The sequence below is a fragment of the Rattus rattus genome, chromosome 8, assembly GCF_011064425.1.
Source record: "Rattus rattus isolate New Zealand chromosome 8, Rrattus_CSIRO_v1, whole genome shotgun sequence".
NCBI lineage: Eukaryota > Metazoa > Chordata > Mammalia > Rodentia > Muridae > Rattus > Rattus rattus.
In genome coordinates, this window is record NC_046161.1 from 39301123 (window position 1) to 39324771 (window position 23649).

At 44.8% G+C, this 23649-nt stretch overlaps 1 protein-coding gene and 1 non-coding gene across 4 annotated transcripts; one reads left to right on the forward strand and one right to left on the reverse strand.

Moving 5' to 3' along the window:
* Positions 1–56: 56 nt before the first annotated feature.
* Ift46 (intraflagellar transport 46) lies at positions 57–22777 on the forward strand. Of its 3 annotated transcripts, XM_032911385.1 has the most exons (13): positions 57–290; positions 1107–1211; positions 6798–6894; positions 10969–11045; positions 14060–14193; positions 15579–15653; positions 15808–15901; positions 16298–16426; positions 18161–18282; positions 18699–18765; positions 21473–21533; positions 21807–21892; positions 22387–22777. In XM_032911385.1, exons 4-13 carry the CDS (start codon positions 11004–11006, stop codon positions 22480–22482), a joined length of 906 nt encoding a protein of 301 aa, XP_032767276.1. In that variant the 5' UTR covers positions 57–290; positions 1107–1211; positions 6798–6894; positions 10969–11003; the 3' UTR covers positions 22483–22777. The 3 variants fall into 3 exon arrangements, with proteins under 3 accessions (XP_032767276.1, XP_032767275.1, XP_032767274.1); XM_032911384.1 differs by lacking the exons at positions 57–290; positions 1107–1211 and adding an exon at positions 5969–6183; XM_032911383.1 differs by lacking the exons at positions 57–290; positions 1107–1211 and adding an exon at positions 6224–6313.
* Positions 9377–9479, reverse strand: LOC116908337. Its single transcript, XR_004388890.1, has one exon. It is a non-coding gene; the product is annotated as a U6 spliceosomal RNA (small nuclear RNA).
* Positions 22778–23649: the final 872 nt, after the last annotated feature.

A 23649-nucleotide genomic window follows, 5' to 3' on the forward strand; every position in this document is an offset into this window, starting at 1 on the left:
CGGGTCAAAGGGCGGGGGGCGGGGCCGACAGGCGCTCCTGGGTGCCAGTAAACTCAGTCCTCCGTTAGCCAAGGATTTGCTGGGAGTTTGGGTAGAATTGTGGCGCATCGTCCTTCTGTCCTTTCTTTTTCTTCGCCTGCGTTTATTTGTTGCTTTTTCTTAAAGTTCATAAAACCACTCAATGGAATATGTAAAATAATCTGTGAACATGAGGAACTAGTATCTAGAATAATTAACGTCTAGAACTCTGTAATAAAACCGGCATGGTGTCCCTTCACCTGTAATCCCAGGTAAGTAGGAGGTTGAAGAAGAAGATCAAAAATTGTCCAGCCGGGCACAAACCTTTAATCCCAGCACTCGGGAGTCAGAGGCAGTCCGATCTCTATAAATTTGAAGCCAACCTGGGCTACGGAGCAAGTGCGGGAGAGCCACAGCTACACAGAGAAACCCTGTCTTGAAAAACAATGCAATAGTAAGATAAATAGATAGATAGATAGATAGGGAATAAAATACTGACACATGGTACAACATGGATTAAAAAAAAAAAAAGCGGGTTGGGGATTTTAGCTCAGTGGTAGAGCGCTTGCCTAGGAAGCGCAAGGCCCTGGGTTAGGTCCCAGCTCAGATAAAAAGAACCAAAAGAAAAAAAAAAAAAAAGCCAGATGCAAAGGACACTATTTGTATGCAAAATCCAAACCAGGGCTATCCATGAAAATAGCAGATAAGTGATTTATTGGAGTCTTTGAAGACTAGAAAGTGACTGCTAGTTCATGAGAAACTTATGTTTGAAGTTGAGTGTTATGGAATTACCCAGAGGTAAATATCCTAAAAGCCACTGAACTGTATGTTTATCTTAAATATATGATTAATTTATTTTTAAATCGTGTGTGTGTGTGTGTGTGTATATGTGTGTGTTCAGGTATGTGCCTATGCATGCAGGTGCACCTGATATGGGTGCTGGGAATCGAACTGGGGTCCTCTGAAAAAGCAACAAATTCTGCTGAGCCACCTCTCCAGTCCTGAACTATATACTTCAAAAGGGTGGGTTTTTTTGTTTTGTTTTAGGGCCCTGGCTTAGCAGTTAAAATCCTATATTGCTCTTGCAGAACACCAATCTTGCAGATTTGGTTTTCCCCTGCTTCAAAAATGAAAGAAGAGAAATGTATGTTCACAAGTATCCTTGGTAAGGAGAGCCTTAGAGGCCATATAAGGTAAGTTAAAACAAACCAGGAATCAGACCTGTGCTTAAGGCCTGAGTCATTAGTTAAGTCACTGCATGTCTCTAAGTCTCAGTTATTATTCTTTAAAGAATAATTTATTTTATGTATATGAGCACACTGTAGCTGTCTTCAGAGACACCAGAAGAGGGCATCGGATCCCATTACAGATGGTTGTGAGCCACGATGTGGTTGCTGGGATTTGAACTCAGGACCTCTGGAAGAGTAGCCAGTGCTCTTAACCATTGAGCACCTCACCAGCCCCCAGTTATCATTCTTTAAACTGGTGGTAACACATACTTCATAAGTTTATGAAGTTAGATAATATAAAATAAATTAGACTGGGGCTGGGGGTTGGGGATTTAGCTCAGTGGTAGAGTGCTTGCCTAGCAAGCGCAAGGCCCTGGGTTCGGTCCCCAGCTCTGGAAAAAAAAAGAAAAAAGAAAAAAAAAATTAGACTGGGACTGGAGTGATGGCTCAGCGGTTAAAAACACTGACTGCTCGGGGTTGGGGATTTAGCTCAGTGGTAGAGTGCTTGCCTAGCAAGCGCAAGGGCCTGGGTTCGGTCCCCAGCTCCGAAAAAAAGAAAAGGGAAAAAGAAAAAAAAAAAACAAAAAACAAAAAACACTGACTGCTCTTTCAGAAGTCCTGAGTTCGATTCCCAGCTCACAACCATCTGTAATTGGATCTGATGCCCTCTTCTGGTGTGTCTGAAAATAGCTACAATGTACTCATAAATGAAATAAATCGATAAATCTTAAAAACTAATTAGACAGGTGTTTTGTAAGCCCAGGCACCAGTGAGAACGGACCAAAGAGTTTCAGGGCAGCTCCAGTATATTCCAGAGTCAAGCCTGAGCTCCAGGCATGCCTGAAGATGCCCCCTTCTCTGACATCCTGAGTGTCTGTCCACACATTGCATGCATGGTGCCCACACATCAGATACTATTGTTCATGCAACTTCCCGAGTTTCCGAGACCATTTAACCTAGCTTGAATGCACAATGACTGCTCTGTTTTTAATGACACAGAACATTTGAGCATTGTATTTCTCGCATCCCTTCTTGTGAGCACTAGGCTTTTTCCAATCTTAGATTTTTTGCTTTGAAATTTTGCTTTTGTATGGACACTCAGCAGAAAAGTACTTCTTGCCAGTTATCTATTAACACAAACCTTTGATTTGTAGTTTTAAGGATTAACCCTCAAAGTTCTCTTCATAACTGCCTTGACGTTTGGGGTTCTGTTCTGTTAATTTTCTTTTGCTTTTTTGTGTTTTTTGTTTGTTTTTACTTTTGCATTTAAGACCATTAAATTTGATTTTGTTTTGCTCAAAAAAAACCAAAAAAAACAAAAAAAAAACAAAAAAAAAAACTAATTAGACTATATAAGCTAAGTGTTCCACCTCAGTAATTGCTCAACAATATATACTTGTTATTATGGACATCACAGAAATAAAACAAAAAAACAAATAAAACAAAAAAAAAGCAATTGCACTAAAAACATATTTTTAAGACACCTTCTTCTTGATTATGAGGGTTCCAGGCTTGTAGATAGGATATAAACATACATGCAGGTAAAACGCCCATACATGTAAAAGTAAATACATATTTCTAGAGGTTTATTTATTCTATGTATGTGAGTAAACTTTCGCTGTCTTCAGACAGGTCAGAAGAGGTCATCAGATCTCCATTACAGATGGTTGTGAGCCACCATGGGGTTGCTGGGAATTGAACTTAGGACCTCTGGAAGAGCGGATTCTTAACTGCTGGGCCATCTCTCCAGCCTTATATTTTTTTTAAGAATTAGAAAAACACTCACTAACAGAAAATAAAAGTAAATATTTAAAAATTTTAAAGAAGAAAGAATGGGCTGGAGAGACAGCTCAGTGATTAAGAGCATTGGCTGCTCTCCCAGAGCACCTAGGTTCAATTTCCTTCCAACATCCACATGGCAGCTCACATCTGTCTGTGACTCCTGTCCCAGGGAGTCTGACTCCCTCATGTAGACATATATGCAAGCAGAACACCAATGTACATAAAATAAAAATAAAATTAAGAAAAAGAAGAATTATGTTCTGGTGTTCTGTTGCATAGAAAAGTTGACTATTAAAAACATAATACAGTTTAGTATATATTTATTTTAAAAAAATCTAGAAGGAAAAACCCTGATTTTTTTTTCCCCACAACGTAATGAGAACTGTTGGTGGCACACATGTGGAACAGCAGCACTTGAGAGGCAGAAACAGGCTGCTATGAGTTTGAGGCCAAGTCCATATAGTGAGATGTATGTGTGTCAAGTAAGAAAAAAAAAAAAGTGAGGGGCTGGAGGGATGACTCAGCAGTCAGCAGTTAAGCGCACTGACTGCTCTTCCAGAGGTCCTGAGTTCAGTTCCCAGCAACCACAAGGTGGCTCACAACCATCTGTAAAGGAATCTGATGCCCTCTTCTGGTGTCTGAAGATGTACATGCACAGAGCACTCATACATTGTTTAAGGGGGAAAAAAGTTGAGGATCTAGAAATGCTAGGGTTTGAATACTTCGTAATGTACATATGTATAGAAACAACACAAAATGCCCCATAAATCTGTGCAATTTTTAGGTATCAATTTTTTTTAAGTTTTTTTTTTTTTTAATTTATTTCATATATGTGGGTACACGGTTGCTGTCTTCAGACACACCAGAAGAGGGCATGAGATTCCATTGCAGATGGTTGTGAGCCACCATGTGGTTGCTGGGAATTGAACTCAGGAAGAGCAGTTGGTGCTCTTAACCGTTGAGCCATCTTTCCAGCCTTCGATTTTCTTTTTTAAAAGAAGTATGTCTTAGTCTCTCATTTTTCTTTTGCAAGAGTTGGGATTACAGCTCTGAACATTGTTTTCTTTTGTGTGTGTGTGGTGGGGGCGGGGAGGTTTGGGGCCCCAGACAGGGTTTCTCTGTGTATAGCCATGGCTTTCCTGAAACTCGGATTGTAGATGAGACTGGCCTAGAACTCAGAGATCCATCTGCCTCTCCCTCCTCTGTGCTGGGATCAAAGGCGTTCGACACCAGGCCTGGCTGCACTGTGCTTCTTTTTTTTTAAAGATTTATTCATTTATTATATATAAGTACACTGTAGCTGTCTTCAGACACACCAGAAGAGGGCATCGGATCCCATTACAGACGGTTGTGAGCCACCATGTGGTTGCTGGGAATTGAACTCAGGACCTCTGGAAGAGCAGTCGGGTGCTCTTAACCATTGAGCCATCTCTCCAGCCCTCACTGTGCTTCTTTTTAAGGTAGCTTTTGTGGTGAATTTCTCTGACTCATGTACATTTCTCTAACCTTGATTGCCAAAATTAATTACACCAGTAGTTTTATTTATTCATTATGTTTTCCTCAATCACTTATTCCTTGATTTGTCCAATGGGTATTCTGTTATCCTGAGTTTCATCAGTACTCAATCCAGAACCCTGTGCATGCTGTGTAAGTGCTGTACCACAGAGGTACACCTCCTCGCCCTTACCAGTGAGAGCTTCTTGTTATTGCTTTATTATTTTAAAAACTATTTTATGTGTATGAGTGTTTGGCCTGCATATATGCAAGTGTCTGTGCCCTTGGAGGCCAGAAGAAGGCATTTAGATCTTCCTGGGTCTGGAAGTGCTGGGACTAGAACCTGGGTCCTCTGGAAGAGCAGTCAGTGCTTTTAACCACTGAGCCATCACAAAATTTGATTAAAAAAACAAAAATAAAAACACTTTATTTCATGAAGGAAAAGTGCATATGCTGTGTGTGTGTGTGTGTGTATACGTGAGTTGGTTCTTTCCGCTTCTACATGGATTCTGATGTTTGAATTGTGTTCGTCAGGTCATCCTGTGCCTTCCGATAGCAGGTACCTTTACCTGCCAAGCCAAACCATCTCATCAGCCCTTATTGTGATCTTTAGTCCAGAGGCTGTGTCTAATTTTACTATTTGATCCTATTTTACTTTTTGAGAAAGAGGGTCTCACATGACCCAGACTGGTCTTGTACTCCTGATTCTCCTGCTTCCACCCTTCCAAGAGTTGGGATTATAGACCTGCACACCATGCCTGGCTTCCAGTGAAGATTTTCAAAGTACTATTTATGCAATCTACTGGTACTAGGAAGAATTTTAACAGACTCCATAAAGTTGCCCTCTGGCCTGTACACACACATAGGGCATATGTGCTTTCCTACATGAAATAATGTGGTTTTATTTTCTTCAGTTTTTTGTTGTTTTGAAACTGGACCCCAGTAGCCCAGGCTGGCCTCAAATTTACAAAGTTACTGACCTAGAACTTCTAATCCTCCTGCCTCCACCTCCAAAGAGCTAGGAATTACAGTTATGCACCAACTTGCCTGGCACATAGTTTTCTTTAGCAAGTAAAAATACAGGACATAGTTAAATCCTAATCTCAGATGAAGAAAAAGTATGCTCGTGTGACATCGTTCACCATGAGGAAAAGGGCTATCGTGTCATAGAGATGCTACGAAAGGGCTTTTAAACATGATTAGACTTTTCCCCGAAGAGTGTCTAAATTGTGGTTAGGCCCATCTAGGAGAAACTGCCAAATGAGCCTTGTCTTTGAGATGACAGTTTCCAGTTGGAGAAAAGAAATCCACTAGCCTGGTCTCCCACCTTTGGCCACTAGATGTCACAACCGACTCAGCTGCGGAAACCATAGACAAGCACGCGGCTTGGCCGCCTAGTGCGCCCGGCCGCTCTATCCCAGCGCCGCGTCTCTGCTTCCGCCACCACCGGCGAAGGGAGTAGGGGGCGGGGCCGTAGGTCTCGCGATCATTCCTCTTGGCTCTCGCTTTGTTTTGTTTTATTTATCTTTTTGCCTAACGACTGACAACTGGCGGCTTGCTGAGCTTAGGGATCCTTGAAGTGGCCGGGCCTGAGAGTGAGACCCCAGTCCTAGGCTGGGGTTCTTTCCAAATAGAGGAAACGGATCCCGAAGGGCTACAGGTAACTGATGCTCCTGCAAGCGCACTCCCGACTGCCGTTCTTTGCTTTCTGCGCCCCACCAACTGCCCTAGATCCTCGACTCTCCCGAGAACCCAGTGGGATCCTATCGTCAAAACGGGTGGAAGTAGAGGTGATAGATACTTTAGGGATTAGTGGATGGGACCGAGACCGAATATACCTTCTCTGAGGACCATCCTTCCCCTTCTTGGGTCAGACGTGATCCTCGGGCTGAACTGTTTATACTCTAGAATTTCAACAGCCTTGTCCCATCTCTATACCCTCCACCCTGTGACAGAAGCCTTAACGCTGTGGGAAAACTGAGCAAACCTGACACGGCCGCAGTCTACCTCTGCATACTCTGCTTCCCTCGACTGCATCTTATGTGTAGTTTTGGGTTGCTGCTGGAAAGGGTTGGATATCATTTTCTTCCGCACCTCTCTCGGCACTCAGCCAAGTGCTGGCTAAAAAAGAGTTGAAGCTGATTATCGGTTTACTCTTGGGTCAGAAAACTTTCCTTTGGGGAAACTTGGGTGGGGGGTGAATGCATTTCTGCGTGGAGTGCTGGATGCCTATCCCATGGTAGGAGCTATGTAATCGTATCATCTTCTGCTTAGACCAAAATTGTTGAGAACCAGACATATGATGAGCGTCTAGAGATTAACGACTCGGAAGAGGTTGCCAGTATTAGCACTCCAACCCCAGGACATCAAGGTAAGAGAAGCTGAAAGACAAAAAGGGAAGTGGCTTTCAAAACAGTGGCGCGGATAGGATTCGGGTTGTATTCAGCAAGCTCTTAAGATTATGTCAGCAAGTATTAACCTCTTGCGTTAGCTTGCGGCTAATTTTGTTTCTCACTAGTTGAGGGAGAAATCAGTTCATCAGACTTTGGGATCTTCTTTGAGTGCAAACTTATCCCCTATCACTGTTAACTTCATGTTACTGCTCTGTATAGATTCTGGCACAGGTTGACTGTGTTTTGTTTTTTGATTATTTTTTAAATGTTTTTGTGTTTGAATGTTATTTGCCTGCATGTTTTCTCTGTGAACCACTTGCCTGCCTGGTGCCCTCAGAGTCCAGAAGAGGATGTCAGATCTCCTTGAACTGGGGTTACAAATGGGTTACGAGCTGCTACGTGGTTGCTGAGGATTGAACCCTGGGACCTCTGGAGGATCAACCAGTGCTTTTAATCATTGAGCCATTGCACCAGCCTAGCTCACTGGTTTTGTTTTTAACAATTCATTAAAAAGCTTACTTGTGGACTGGATTGATGGTTCAATGATTAAGAGCACTGACTGCTCTTCCAGAGGTCCTGAGTTCAATTCCCAGCAACCACATGATGGCTCACAACCATCTGTAATGAGGTCTGATGCCCTGTGAAGACGGCTACAGTGTACTTATATAATAAATATAAATAAATCTTTTTAAAAAAATAAAGCTTACTTGCCCTTTACCTGCCACCCAACCATGATTGCAACAGTTCTATCAAAAGGCTTAACACCATTTATTTATCACCTAACCTTTTTTCATTTTGCTTTTGTTTTTCGAGACAGGTGTAGTCCTGGTTGCCCTGTAATTCACTCTGGACAAGGCTGGTCTCCAACTCATATCTGCCTGCCCCTGCCTCCCCATTACTGAGAATAAAGTCGTCTGTCAGTGCTCCCAGCTCAACTAACACTTTTGAATGCTTGCTATGTGCCATGTTAGCACTGGGTGATACAACGGCGAACAAAAGACACATCCCTGCCGGCCTGACACTTGTAATCTTAGAAGAAAGATGCCGGTGGATAAATAGTCATCATGACAGTGTCACGTGTGCAGTAATGAACGCAAATGGTTACTGCTGCGAAACATAAAACTGGTGGGTGGGGATGGACTGGTGGCCAGGGAAGACTCTAGAGAAAAGACAAGTGCATGGGGAGAGGGGAGTGTGTTGGGGTCTGATCAGAAGAGAGGTGAGAGGCATAACAGACAATGCAGAACTCCAGAGGCTGTGGCTACCACATGTAGAATGTATTGGAGAGTGCACAGGTGACAGTGAGGCAGTGAGTGGAGTACTGTGGCAGTGGCTGGGTTGCGATGGTAATGGTTTGGACTGCAGCATGAGTAGAGACACGACACAGATACAATACAGCTTACAGAATCATTAAGGCTTGCTCATGCATTAGATTTCAGTCCTGAGTTGAGGATCACACTCATTTTTGTTTACTGTGGTCAGATATACATGGTATAGAATGCTAGGTTAGCCACCTCAAGTGTAAAGTTAAATGGCTTTGGGTACACTTAGGTTTCGTGGTGACTGTCACCACTATCTTAGTTATTTTTCTATTGCTGTGATAAGACACCATGGCCAAGGCAACTTAGAGAAGAAAGTTTATTGGGGCTTACAGTTTCAGGGGATTAGAGCCTATGATGGTGAGAAAAGTCATGGCAGCAGGAGTGGCTGAGAGTTTGTTTCTTTAGACACAACCATGAGGCATAGAGAGCTAAACGGGAATGGCATAGGCTTTTGAAACCTCCAAGCCCATCTCCAGTGACATCATCTGCATAGGACCACACTTCCTTCCTAATCTCTGTCTATCAAACAGCTCTATCACCTGCTGACCAAACATTCAAACATACGAGCCTCTGGGGGCTGTTCTCATTGAAGACTCTACTAGACCAGCCTCGTCATTAAATAGTGACAGCTGCCAGGCATGGTGGCCCATGACTTTAGTTCCAGCCCTTGGGAGACAGAGGCAGGTGGATCTCAATGAATTTGAAGCCAACCTGATCTATGTAGTAAGGTCCAGGACAGACAGGGCTACATAGTGAGACCCCGCTTCAGAAACAAACAAAAGATTTCTTGATTCCTTTCTCCCTCCCAGTCCCTGCTAACCACTAATTTGCTCCTATGAAGTTGCCTATTAGTGGTGTTTCCTAGGTAAAATCATAATGACCTTTTGTGGCTGGCTCATATCATATATACATGTTTCAAGGTTTGCTTATGCTATAACATGTATCAATTTTTCAATTTCGTGGCTAATAATAGGCTATAGTATGGATACACAATGAGAGGTTTTAAAACCTCTCATCTAATAGACACTGGTGCTGTTTTTGCCTGTGGCAATCAAGAACAATGCTGCCATGTCTGATGGTGTACAGTGTCTGTCTGGATTCTCACTTTTAGTACTTTTGAATACATACTTTATTTCCCAAAATTACAGAATGCTTCATGACTCTCCATGTCATCCTTGCACAGGCTGTGTTAATCTCTGCGTTATTCCAGATTTTAGTGTATGTGCTGTGGAAGCGAGCACATTGAGTAATAGTGAGCCACTAGGTTTTCTTTACTCCAACATAGGGTTTTATTTGCTTATTTGAAAATGGGGTTTTATCCTGTGGCGCCTGAACTAACTGGAACTCACCATGTAGCTCAGGCTGGCCTTGAATTTGCGGTACTCTCCTTGCCTCAGTTTCCTGAGTGCTGTCCAGGGACTTAGTGAATTTATGCTCTTGTCAGCTGTGGACTTGTTTCATCTGGGTAATTTAATAAGTCAAAAATGTTTAGTTTGCATCTAACGTTTTCACACGGTAGGCAGGCGCTCTACCACTGAGCTAAATCCCCAACCCTGGCTCATGCTGGCTAATCTTAACATCTGGTTATGCTTTCGATTTCAGAATGTTGTTATTCCTACACATTCTCTTTGCTCTTATGCCCTGATTCAAATCCAGATTCACAGCCAGCTGCTATTTGCCAGGCTCTAAGCCACTTTCTTCCAGGTAGGCTTTGTCACTCAGTCCTGTCCCTGACCCCTTTTAGAGGAGGAAATGCTGACACTCAGAGAGGGTAAGTCACCTCATGCAGGTGATGGAGTTGACCCCAAGCCCTCTGCCCATTAGCCCAGCAGCTGTTCCTTCTCTATTCACACATGCCATTTTACCCCTGATTCAATTCTATCTCTGTTCATAGTTGCGCTAATAGGTAAGTGTAGTATCTAGTCTGGATACTACAGAGGAGTGTTTATAACAACTTCTTGATTGACATAGCTATGACGAGAATTCCATATCCTAGCTTTCCTCTAATGTTTTATTTACTTTATTTTGAGACAGGGTCTTACCATGTAGCCCTAGTCTTGAGTTCACAGGTCCGTCTGCCTCTGCCTCCCTAGTGCTAGGACTAAAACATGCCAACACACCCAGCTTGCTTTGTATGTGTGTGGCGTGTGTGGTAAAAATCATCTGTAACCTCGTGTTTTTCCACCTGTCCACTTTGTTCCCAGAAATAACAACTTTGAGATTTCTATATAAAGAAATGCTTGGGCCAGTGACTTTAGCTCTGTCCCTGACTAGCTCATATCTTAATTACCTGTTTATTTTATTCTAAGTCATGCCATATGACTGGTTATCTGATCCTCAGTTTCATACAACTGCCTTGTGTTTCTGGGGTAAAATCTTCTGCACCTGACTATTTTCCCAGAATTCCTCTATCTCTGCCAGATGTCTCCCCTTCTAATCTTGCCTCAGTTCATTGGCTAAGGCTTCAAAAATAAAAATTGACAGGTAAATGTCTACACATTGCACAAAAGATTTCCAAAAATTTCCTTCACATGTGTGTCTCTGTGAGTTTGAGGCCAACCTGGACTACACAGTGAATTCCAAGATAGCCAGGGCTATACAGGGAAACCCTGGGGGGGGGTGGAAGGAAAACCAAAAACAAATATGTAAATTAAATTTAAAAAATGTAAACTTTTGGTTTTTTTACACAATAATTTAAACATTAACTAATGAAAAAATTCTTCCTCTAAGGCCCTCCTTTTTCTGCCGCTCTTCCCAGCAAGGTGATGGCTGATAACAGCAGTGATGAGTACGAGGAGGACAACAAGGTGCGTGCGCTGGGCCCTTGCTTCCCTTGGGATTCGGGCTCTGGTGTGGTCAGTGTGAGATGGCCCTGAGTCCGTCTAGTGCCTGAGGACCGCTGAGCTCCTGAGGGAACTCAAGAGTAGAGTCCTGGGCTGGAGAGATGGCTCAGCGGTTAAGAGCACCCGACTATTGTTCCAGAGGTCCTGAGTTCAATTCCCAGCAACCACATGGTGGCTCACAACCATCTGTAAAGAGATCTGATGCCCTCTTCTGGTGTGTCTGAAGACAGCGACAGTGTACTTATATATAATAAATGAATAAATCTTTAAAAAAAAAAAGAGTAGAGTCCTGAGATGTCGGCTCGTCAGGAATGAAGCTCAGGAATGAAGCCCGCTGTGATAATCTGCTGTCAGGTGCTAGCTAGCATGTCACCTAGTGTCTCACATTTCCTGGGGCGCCCATCCTGACACACGGTCTTTACAGCTGGCTTTCGTGAGGAGCGCCATCTAAGATGCGGCACTGGGTTTAGACTTTATTGGTTATAAGAATCAGCTAGGATATTATATTGCTCTTTAAATTAAGATTCCTTGGGCTAAGAGCACTGATTGCTCTTCTGGGTTCAATTCCCAGCCCATAAATGGCAGCTCACATGGAAACTCTGGTTGCAAGGAATCTAATGCTGTCTCTGGCCTCTCTGGGCACCAGACACCAAGGCTGTGCACTGACACACATGCAGGCAAAACACCCATACACATACAATAAAATAGTAAAAATCAAAATATAGATTCTTAATTCCCTCCCAGAGTCTCAAAGGTCCTGTCTCAGAACTTAGTTTTGATAAGCAGGAAATTTGGAAAAATTCATATACTAAGCAAGTTTTTAGAATTATTAGCCTAGGCATGGTTTTATACCCAGCACTTGTGATACCAATATTTTATGACACCAGTGTCTTTCTTTTTGTTTTCTATATGTATATGTGTATTTTCAAAACAGGATTTCTTTGTGTAGTAACCCTGGCTGTCCTGGAACTCACTTTGTGGACCAAGTTGCCTTGAATTCACAGACATCCACCTGCCTCTGCCTCCCAAGTGCTGGGGTTAAAGGTGAGTACCACCACCGCCTAGCTCAACAGCCAATATTTTGTTTTTGAGACAGGTCTCTGTAAAACCCGAGCAGACCAACTCACTATGTAGACAAGACTAGCCTCAAACTAACTTGGAGAAATCTATTCCATCTGCCTCTGCCTCCTGAGTGCTAAGATTAAAGTCATGTACCACCGTGCCAGTCTGACAGTCAGAATTTGCCTTTTGCCAATGCTGTCTGGGCTGGATGGCTCAGTATGTAAGGTGCTCACCACCAAGTTTGATACCTGAATTGGATCTTTGTGACTCACATCCTAGAAGTAGAGTTGCAGCAAGCTGTTTTCTGTCTTCCATGCATACACTGTGGCATGTGCATACCTTCTCCACATATATAAATAAATAAAAATATGATTAAAATCTGCTTCCTATGTGAGCAAGGTAAGTCCTTATCAGTTATACCAGTATACCAATAAAGTGTACGAAATAAATTCTACATTTGTTATTTAGAAATAGCATAGATATTAGAAGTCATAATATACTTTTATCTAATATTAGAGGAAAACCAGGTGACCAAAACCAGGTCTTTGGCGTGAGGTCGGGAGAGCTCATGTCACTAAGACTGGCTTTAAATTCCTAATCTTCCTACCTCATCCTCCAGAGTTCAGGGATTACTGGTATGGGCTGCCATTTTATGTGGCAGTTGGAATTGAACCCAGGGCTTCATCCATGGAAGCCCTCAGAAACAGATCTTTTATTTGCACTTGTTTTTTTTTTTTATTTTTTTTATTTTGGTTTTGATTTGTTTTTTTTAAATAGATTTATTTATTTTATGTGTATGAGTATACACACTGTCACTGTCTTCAGACACACCAGAAGAGGGCTTCAGTTTCCATTATAGATGGTTGTAAACTTCCATGTGCTTGCTGGGAATTGAATTCTGGACCTCTGGAAGAACAGCCAGTGCTCTTAACTGCTAAGCTATCCCTCTAGCCCCTGAAAGCTACTTTAAAAGGAGGCCAGTTGACCATCTGTCAGGTCCTAAGGGAGGGCACACTACAGGCTACGACCACAGAGGCAAAGCTATAGACCTTGTTTCAACTGTCTCTGTAAGTGCAGACACAGCCAGGCCTTCTCTCACAAACCTGAGAGGATAGAATGGAGCATGGCCAGCCAGAAACTCAAACTTAGGCTATAATGTGAAGAACAAAGGGGCCTCTTATTCTGAATTAGAATGTATAGTCACTATGCTTAATTCACAGAGAAGGGGACTGTGGACAAACCAGACACACCATGAAGGGGGCATCACAAAGCAAACATGATTGATTATGGACTATATTCTGCTGATATTTTTCAGCCCCTTACTTTGATCATTCTTGCAAATTAGATACTAGGTTTCTCTGCGGTCTTTCAGTACTATGAGCCTATAAAGTTTGTCTTCCCAGCTTCATCTTTCCTTACTCCCCAAATAATCTTGAGTTGTTACCCTTTTCCAAAATTTATTTAATATTTAATTTTTAAAATTATGTGTGTGTATCTTTGCATGTGAGAGCAGGTGCCCATGGAGGCCAGAAGAGATCCGACCCCCTGGAGCTGGAGTCTAGGAGGGGAGCCTGTCAGCTGCCTTAGGAGGCTTTGAGGAGCCAGATTCCAGTCCTCTGCAAGAGCAGCTTGTGCTCTCAGCCACTGCGCTATCTCCCCAGCCCTCTATGACTTATTTTATCCTTACTTATATATAGATGGGGCCTGTGGCTATGTGAATGTGAGTGCAGGTGCCCTCCGAGTCCAGAGGACCCCTGGAATTGGAGGGCCAGGCAGTTGGGAGTCTCTGGACTTGGAAGCTGCGAATGGATATTGGTTGCTCCTAACTGAGGAGCCATTTCTCAGCCCCACCACCCTTTTCTACATTTTAGAGAGTGAGGCTTCTGTAACTGCTTCCCCTCCCCTTCCCTGCCCAGGAGAAGAAGAAGCCCTCACAGCTGACCCCTCAGCAAGGCTTCAGTGAGAATGATGACGACGATGACGATGACTCCTCTGAGACCGACTCTGATGACGATGACGATGACGAGGAGCATGGAGCACCCCTGGAAGGGTAGGAAGGACCCTGTGCCAAGGGGACGTCCTTCAGGATGGCACTAGAAGGGACGTATCTGAGTAGATCATAGCATCCTTTGATGCCCTCTACTTAGGATTTTCCTCCTCTCTCAGGAGTCCAGCACTAGTTTTCATTTTTCTCTGGCTCCACTGCCTGTCTGTCCTGCGATGTCATTTAAACTATCTGAAACATTTGTGGGCTCAGCAAACACGCTGGGTTAACCTAAAACCTAAGCATCGCTCCTGCCTTTCAGGGAGCCCCAGTGTGGGAAAGATGAAGTGTACTTGCACACATGCCAAAGCATTTCTATGTAGTGGGGAAACCGCGTGCATACAAGCATTTCCGTTTTAGGCTGAGGTCCTTCCTGGACAGGAGAGAGGAGCTTCAGGCCTCACATTGAGGCAGGGTTCTTGGGTGACGCTAAGAAAACAACAGTAACAACAACAACAACAGCAACAAAAACCACATCTTACTCTGTTGCAGCCCCATTGTCACAGTGAGTCCTAATTCACTCCTATAGGTTATAATCAACATGTGTTCTGAAGACCATCCATTTACAGTGGGGGATAGAGCTCAGTGGTAGTGATGATGGACATGGTGACACAGACCTGTAATCCCAACATTCAGGAGGCTGAAACCTGAGTGTTACAGGCCTGTGGCCAGCATGAGCTGAATACGACCCTGTCTCAAAAAAACCCAAGGCTTGGGTCAGATGGCTTAAAGGGTGAAGGCATCTGCCTCACGTCTGAGGGACCCATGTGGTGGAAGGAGAGAACCAGTTCCCTCAAGTTGTCTCTGACCTGTGTACGCATATCTATTCTCTCATACACTGAGTGTTCCTCACCTCCCTGTGCATGCACTGTTATGTGCACTTACACACACGTGTACATACATGACATTCATTTACCACACATGCGCACAGACATACTCAAAGGTTTTTAAAAGTTGTGGAGCCTGGAGAGATGGTTCAGCAGTTAAGAGCACTGGTTGTTCTTACCGAAGACCTGGGTTCAATTCCCAGCACCCATCTGTCTGCTCACAATTGTCTGTCACTCCAATCCCAGGGGATCTGACACATTCTTCGGGCTTCCTTGGGTACAAGGTACAGATGTAATGCAGAGTCATACTTGTAGGCAAAACACCCATACACATTTTTAAAATAAGCATGGGTTTCCTGCAACTTTCTCCTTTTGTGTGAGAGATATTTCACAGCCAACTACAATCAGTGTCGAAACTGCCTTGTAGGCCACCAGAACATAGGATGTAGCAGGGGAAAGGTAGGCTTGAGGTCATATCCCTATTGGTCAAATCACACACAGGCTGGCCAGGCCTGCTGCCTATGCTCCCCAAGGGCCACTCTGATCTGCATGCCTCCTTCCCAGGGCCTATGATCCTGCAGACTATGAGCATCTGCCAGTCTCGGCTGAGATCAAGGAGCTCTTTGAGTACATTAGCCGGTAAGCATGAGAGCCGTCTGAACACACCTCGCCTGCCTTGCGTGAGCCTTTGCACTCTCTAGTCTGAAGCAGCACCAAGCTCCTTTGGGGCTTTTTAACCCAGTCAAGTGACATTTTCTGACTGCTTCCTTCTTCCCTCAACTGTCCCTTGCAGGTACACACCTCAGTTGATTGATCTGGACCACAAACTGAAACCTTTCATTCCTGATTTTATCCCAGCTGTTGGGGATATTGATGCATTTTTAAAGGTACAGATGGTGCATCCTAAAAACGAGTCCCCTGGGGTTTGTCCCAGCTCCTCTATTCTGAAAGTTCCTCTAGTTTCTCTGACTGCCTTAGTAGTGCTCATTGCATTGGAGTTCTTAACCTTGCCGCCTCCTCCAGATTCCACTCACTGTGTTAGGTGATACAGTATTCTGTGTTTCTCTCCTAACAAACCATGAATTTGTGTGCTCCATATGTCATGTGAGCTCATCCTCAATAGCACTTAGTCTAGTAGAATAGTCACGCATGCTTTTCACTGTTAGCGTCCTACTGGAAATTCCCTACTGGAAATAATTGCCAGCAGCTGACAGGACACAGAGCCATGGCTGTGCTGTGGCTCTCACATTCCCTCTCACTGATCCTAACCTTCTCTGAACCAGGTGCCGCGTCCTGATGGAAAGCCTGACCACCTGGGCCTCTTGGTGTTAGATGAACCGTCTACCAAGCAGTCGGACCCTACCGTGCTTTCCCTGTGGTTAACAGAGAATTCCAAGCAGCATAACATTACGGTGAGCCGCTGCTCCAGAGCAGGGCCTCGATCCGAGGCTCCACTGCTCTGTTCAGTTGATCATTGCCTGTTAAAGGGGGTGTGGCTTCAGACCAGCCCGGGTTTTTAGTGATGGCTTTATTGAGATGCAGTTTACATACTGTGTATATAGGTGTTTTTGCTTGCATGCCTGTGCATCTCAGGGATGCAGCACCCATGGGAGCCAAAAGGGAGCTGCCATGATGGTGCTAGGAACCTGGGTCCTCTAAAAGAGCAGCCAGTGCTCTTAACCTCTAAGCCATCTCTCCAGGCACGAGTCACCCTTTTAAATTAGAGAATTCACCGGCTTTTGGTACACTCATGGAGCTGTGTGCTTACCTCTACAGTTAGTATGGTAGCCAGAGTCAAAGCCATACTTTTCCATGCTAGGTCGATTCCCTAGCGCTGAGCTGAGCCTTCATCACAACTTACAAAGCCTCATCACTCCAGAAAGAAGCCCTAGAGATGGTGTCCTCTCCTCAGCGACCTTCATTCCCCCTCATAACTAAGTGATAATCTATTTCTGTACAAACCACAGTGCATTTGGCCCCATCAGTTGTTCCCACTTTTGTTAATGATGTCACTAGAGCATTCAAGTCCAAGTCAGTGTGGCGTCTGTGTCATTTCTCTTGGATGTGTGTGGAGGGGAGGATCCCATTGCCATTCAGTACTCTGGTCAGCATTTTGAAGAACTGCCAAAATGTTTTTTGAATTGGTAGCAGTTCCCCAGCAATGAGTGAGAATATAAACTTCTCTTAAATCCTTGCCTACACTGTGACTGGCCTTTTAAATTCTGGGCATCTAGAACAGATAGGAAATGGCATTTCACTGTGGTTGGCCTCCCAGTTACCATGCACATCCTTCCCAGGCCTACACCAGGTTTTTATGTTTTCTTTCTTTTTGAGACAAGATCTCAGATAGCTCAGGTTAGCCTTAAACTCTTGATCTTCCTGCTTCTACCTCCTAAGTGCTGGGATTGTAGGTGGCAGGTGCATATCACTATGCCCAGTTAACACCTCCCTCCCTCCTTCCTTCCTTCCTTCCCTCCTTTCTTTCCTTCCTTCCTTCCCTCCTTTCCTTCTTTTTCTTTTCTTTTTTCTAGCTTTTTGAGATAAGGTCTGTCTATGTAGCCTTGGTTTCCCTGGAACTCACTATATACCAGGGTGACCTCACACTCACTGACTCCACCTACCTCTGCCTTCAAAGTGCTGGGAAAGTCCAGCAAACAGCACTTTTCCGGTTAGTTGTTTTAAATTACTGTCCTGGTATGTTTTCTGTTGCCATGACAAACATCATGACCAAAATAACTTGGGGAGGAAAGGGTTTGTTTGACTTGCACATCCCACATCACTGAAGTCCATTTCCTGAAGGAAGGCAGGTCAGGAATTGAAGCAGAACCATGGAGGAGTGCTGCCTGCTGGCTCCTCTTCCTGTCTTATCCTTGGACACCAAGACCACCTGCTAAGGGCTGGCACAGCCCACAGTGGACTAGGGCTTCAATCATCAACCCAGAAAATGCCCCACAAACCTGCCCACAGGGCAGTTTAATGAGGCCAGTTCCTCAGCTGCAGCCCCCTCTTCCCAGATGACGTCAGCTGTGTCAACCTGACATAAAACAGTAACCCACACACACAAACCCCGAACAACCAACAGTTATTATGGGTTGATTTGCATTTCATTGTAATGTGTCTAATCATGGTTCTCCTTATTTTTCTAGCAACATATGAAAGTAAAGAGCCTAGAGGATGCAGAAAAGAATCCCAAAGCCATTGACACCTGGATTGAGAGCATCTCTGAGTTACACCGTTCCAAGCCCCCTGCGACTGTGCACTACACCAGGTGACAATAACTACAGGTCACTATGTAGTCTTGGCTGACCTCCTGCTTCTCTGCCTCCTGCATGACAATACCTGGCAGAGACATGGCTTCACCACTGTAATTTATAGTAAGTGTCACCATTTGTGACCCTTTGCTCCTGAGGAAAGGTCAAAATCTGGGGATAAACTGGATCAACCCAAGGTCCTTAAAAAAAATGAACATTTACACTGTACTTCATGTAAAGTAGGAAAGTTGGCAGCCGCTGGCAGATGGCAGGGGCAAACATGAGAGTTCTCTGCTTCAAACCATGCCTGGTAAACTTAGTTTCCGGTCAGGGTGTTCCTGAAACCCTGGTGCTCTGGACTGAGTGCCTGGTTTAGAGGTGGCTAATGTCATTGTTCCATGATTGCACTTCATATTCTCCTCTCCGCTTTTAGGCCCATGCCCGACATTGACACTCTGATGCAGGAGTGGTCCCCTGAGTTTGAAGAGCTCCTGGGAAAGGTGAGGGAAGGAGTGGGAGGAAATATGGCACTGTCCAGGCCCAGTGTTCCTCTCTTCCTGTGTTTTCACTCTGACCTTTAATGGAACTGGAACCCGTGATAGCTATATGTGTATCAGAAAGCTTGGTCACTTTGCCAACTGAACATCCTTACGTAACCAGCACATTAGATTGGTAAACAGCACACTGCCAGCCTTCCAGAAATCTTCTCTCCCCTCCCAAAGTCACCATTGTCCTGTTTTTATAATTTCTCTAAATCTAAACAGCTCTTCCCCCTGCCCATCCCCAGTAGTGGAGATTGAACCTAGGACCTCACACATGGTAGGCAAGTGCTCTACCACTGAGCTGGTCAGAGTTTCAGCCCTCGAAGCACACTCTGTGTCCTCCTCTTCTCTGCGTGATGGGAGATTCATCTACCTTGTTCTATGTCTTGTTTATCCATTTTCATAAATGGACTGTATACCATCCTTTAATTTGTGTGTAGGTGACATGATCTGCGATGAACATTTGTGTAGTTTCCAGTTCTCATGTATTTCAATAATGCTCCCGGGACGTGGTATGGAGCAGGCATGTTTGATAAGCATGTACACCCGTGTCACTGGGATGTGGTACGGAGCAGGCATGTTGATAAGCATGTACACCCGTGTCACTGCTTTAGATGCTACTTTGTCTAGAGGTGATGTTTATTTTCATCTAAGAAATTGATGTCTCAGTTTTTATTGCCAAGATATTTAAATTTTACCCATTCATCTATCTATTATTTTTGTCTGCCCGTCTATCTATCTTTTTGTCCAACAACCATCTATTTCCTGGAGAGCAGTCCAAGGGCTTCCTGCATATTAGGCAGGTGCTTTACCAGCTGAGCTTCCCTCCATAGTGAGAGAAAAGTGTTGAGACCATTGTTTGTTTTTGTTTCAGAGAGAAGCTCTCACTGAGTATCCTAAACTAGAACTCTCTGTATAGCCCAAGTTGGCCTCCAACTCATGGCAATCCTCCTGCTTCAGCCTCTGAGTGCTGGGATTACAGGTTGAGCCTCCACACCCAAGCAAACCCAGAATTTTCCTCCTCCTTTTCGGTACCATTCAAACCGACAGCTTCCATCATGGCCTGTCCACACGTTCTTACCTGCTGACCCTTCCCCAGGCCCCCCTCACTGCCTCCCTGTTTGTAGCCTGTGCCCCAGGGAACTCCCTTGCACTTTCATATGGTGGCTACTGCCATCTCTCCCACTCTCCCCTAAGTCTCCTTTCCCACTTCTTACCCCACAGGCAGACATGAACAGCTGGAGACCGCATGTGCTGATCGTATTGCTGTTTGTCCCTCTGGTTTTGTGTGAATTTAATTCCATCTTCATGGCTAAGTGAAATTCTGCTGTCTATAGGTGTCCATTTCATTATCCATTCGTCTGTTGATGGACATGTAGACCGTGTCCTTTCCTTGCTCTGTGAGGAGACATGGATGAGTGAGTCTGCAGCAGACATGCATCCTTTGTGCATGTGCCCAGGAGGGGCAGGGCTGAGTCATGTTCGGACATTCTAGTTGTAGGTTTCTGAGGAGTGTTCATGTAGATTCCCAGTGTGGCAGTTAGCAGTTTACGTTCTCAGCCGTGAATAAGGTTCCTCTTTCCCTCATCCCTGCCAGTGGTTGTTGTCATCTGTTTCCTTGAACACTAGCCGCTTGGACTTGTGTGAGATAGAAGCAAAGTAGTTTTCCTTTGCTTTCTTTAGCCATTGAGGAGATGAATTTGGGCTGATTTTTGTGCAGAGTGAGAAGTGTGGACCTAATGTCACTACAAGTGGATTTGGTTTTGTCAGTACTAGTCACTTCACAGGTTCCTTGCCTGTGTGCACTTCCTGTACCTTTTGGTCTACACTGTTTTATTGGCATACTGTGCTAGTGTTGTTACTGTGGCTCTGTGGTATAGTTTGAGGTAAGGTAATGTGACACCTCTGACTGTGCTCTTTTCCTTAGGACTACCTTGACTACTTTGACTCTCTGGTCTTTATATTCTCATATGAACTTTAGAAATGTCTGTCCTGGTTGTGTGAAGAATGCTACTGGAATTTTGATGGGGATTGCATTGCATCTGTATACTATGTCCAGTAGTGTGGCCATTTCCACAGTATTAATTGTAATTGTGGGGCGAGTGCAGACACGCCATGGTGTACATATGGAGGTCAAAGGAAACTTTGTGGGCTGGAGAGATGGCTCAGCGGTTGAGAGCACTGACTGCTCTTCCAGAGGTCCTGAGTTCAATTCCCAGCAACCACATGGTGGCTCACAACCATCTGTAATGGGATCTGATGCCCTCTTCTGGTGTGTCTGCAGACAGTACAGTTACTTATATGCATAAAATAAATAAATAAACCTTTAAAAAAAAAAAAAAAAAAAGGAAACTTTGTGGAGTTGGTCTCTCCTTCCACCTCTGGGATTGAACTCAGGCTATAAGACTTGCAAGACAGATGTTTTACTCACTGGTAGCAGTATATATTTTTAATGGTTAAGCCATCTTTCCAGTCCCTTTGTTTGTTTGTTTGTTTGTTTGTTTGTTTGTTTGTGACAGACTCTCAATGTAGCCCCAGATGGTCTGAAACTTACTATGTAGACCAGGCTATCCTGGAACTCATAGAGATCTATCTAACCTGAGTGCTGGGATTCAAGGGCCTATATTGAGCCTTTTGACGGTGGATCATCCTATGTTCCCACCAGGTGAGTCTGCCCACTGTCGAGATCGATTGCAGCCTGGCTGAGTACATTGACATGATCTGTGGTAAGCTTCTCCCCCATCCTCTCCAGCCCTGCCTCTGGCAGCTGTGTTCTAGGCCTTTGGAAGGGTTTCCTGCTCCGTGCACTGTAGTGTCTTGATTTACAGTCTTCACTGGAAGCCAGCTGTGCTCTTTACAGCCTCTAGGGTGGCATTGGGACTGAGCATCAAACCCCCAAATAACATGTCCCACTTGGGAGGGGACTGGCATCCTAAACGGAGGGGCCCCAGTGTCAGAGCGTGTTGGTTCCCATCCCTGCACACGCTTGTGTGTTACAGCCATCCTGGACATTCCTTTCTACAAGAGCCGGATTCAGTCCCTCCACCTGCTCTTTTCCCTCTACTCAGAATTCAAGAATTCCCAGGTGAGACAAGCAGCGGCTTCCCCGAAGCTGTCCAGGGCCCTGCTGGGGTTGTTCTCATCTGGGCACTGTTACCCTTCCCTTCCCATGATTAAGTGAGCAGCAGAGAAGGCTGGGGTGGGGAAGTGAGGGAAGAAGATGGAGCTCAGTGAGGATCCGCTCAGTCAAGCAGCTTTGCTTTGAAGGAGAAGGGCACATGGCTGTTTCTTTCAAAGGTGAAACTAATGTATGAATTTGGAAGCAAACCTAGGAGAAAGATGAAATGGTTGTTTTGTTTTGAGACATGTCTCACTCTGGCCCAGATTGACCTCGAACTCATGGTGTAGCCCAAGCTAGCTTTAGATTCACAGTGATCCTTCTGCCTCAACCTCTCAACTGCTGTGGTGACAAGCCTGTGCCAACATGCTCAGTTTAGCTTAAAGGGGTTTTAAAGTGGTCGTCTCTGTTAAAATGAGCACTCAGCATATTGCAAACATGTTCTCTCTCCTTTCTTGCAGCATTTTAAAGCTCTTGCTGAAGGCAAGAAAACATTCACTCCTCCCTCCAACTCTGCCTCCCAGGCTGGAGATGCGGAGACACTGAGTTTCATCTGAGCCTCCTCTTGGGGATGTGCTTCAAAGTCAGGTGAACATGGTCTCTGTTGGCAGCTTAACATCTCCCTGCTCCACAGTTGGGCCCTGGCCACACCAGTCCTGCTGCCTTGTCTTTGAGAGCAGGGCACACCTGGGCTACACCTGCCTCCCTTTGCCTTTCCCGAGGAAGGATGTGTCCACACTGCTGTGGGCAGCTGAGTTGGAAGAACTGGGACTCTGAGAGCCTCAGAACTTCCAGAGACACACAGACTGTTCTGTCAGGTTATGATGGAATATATATTGGTTTTCACCCATGGCTCCTGGCTCATTACTCTCCCATTGCCCTGATGATTTCTAGAGTGAGTAGGATTGGTTGGGGCCTCACATCAAGCCTGCCTCTGCCTCTGAGAAGCATGTCCTTCTGTCTCTGACCATCTGCCCTCCTTTGACCTCCCTTTCTCCCCAAATAGCCCACAACCCCGAATCTCTTCCCCAAGGCAATCATGGACATCTGCTCTTAACAGTCTTACATTCTTTTACTTGTGTTGGAGTTGTGAGACATCATCTCATGTAGCCCAGCTTGGTTTTGAACTGTCTGTGAAGGCTGGTCTTGAAGACCTGGTCTTCAGGCCTCCACCTCTACCTCCCAGGCACTAGGCCTACCGGCGTATTCAGCCAAACCCTTCTTATTCTTAAAGCCTTCGACCTACTTGGATAGTAGACCAAGACCCTCATTTAGATGGGGGCTTGCTCCTTACTAGCAAGGAAGCAATACTGAGTAGTTTCCAGGCCTCCCTGAGCTTCCCACCCAATCCATGGCATTAGGTCAGAGCACTTTTGCCTAGTCACATGCCAGCATAGTGGTTCAGGTTTCAACTGTTCCTTGTGTGATGTCTCCATGGAAACTTAAAAGGTCAGATAGTCAGATGCAGAGAGGTTCCCAAAGATGTCATGCATCTTCTTACCCACTTTGTGAATTTTAAAATAACCTTATTTTAGACTGGGTCTCTGTACAGCCCAGACTGGTCTGCAATTCACTGTGAAGCTCAGGCTAGCATGAGCTCATTATCCTCTTCCTTTGCCTCCTGGATGCTGGGGTTACACCACCAGCCTGAGCCTCCATGCCCACTCTTCTCCTCTTCACCTGCATCCTTTGAACATCTTTTCTGAGAAATTGGGAAAAGTGTT

Bases quoted from the DNA above. Each gene is read 5' to 3' on its own strand.
- Ift46 (XM_032911385.1), top strand. From the start codon at position 11,004: ATGGCTGATAACAGCAGTGATGAGTACGAGGAGGACAACAAG. The intron at 14,194-15,578 runs GTAGGAAGGACC...CCTCCTTCCCAG, and splicing joins CATGGAGCACCCCTGGAAGG to GGCCTATGATCCTGCAGACT. The intron at 15,654-15,807 runs GTAAGCATGAGA...TGTCCCTTGCAG, and splicing joins CTCTTTGAGTACATTAGCCG to GTACACACCTCAGTTGATTG.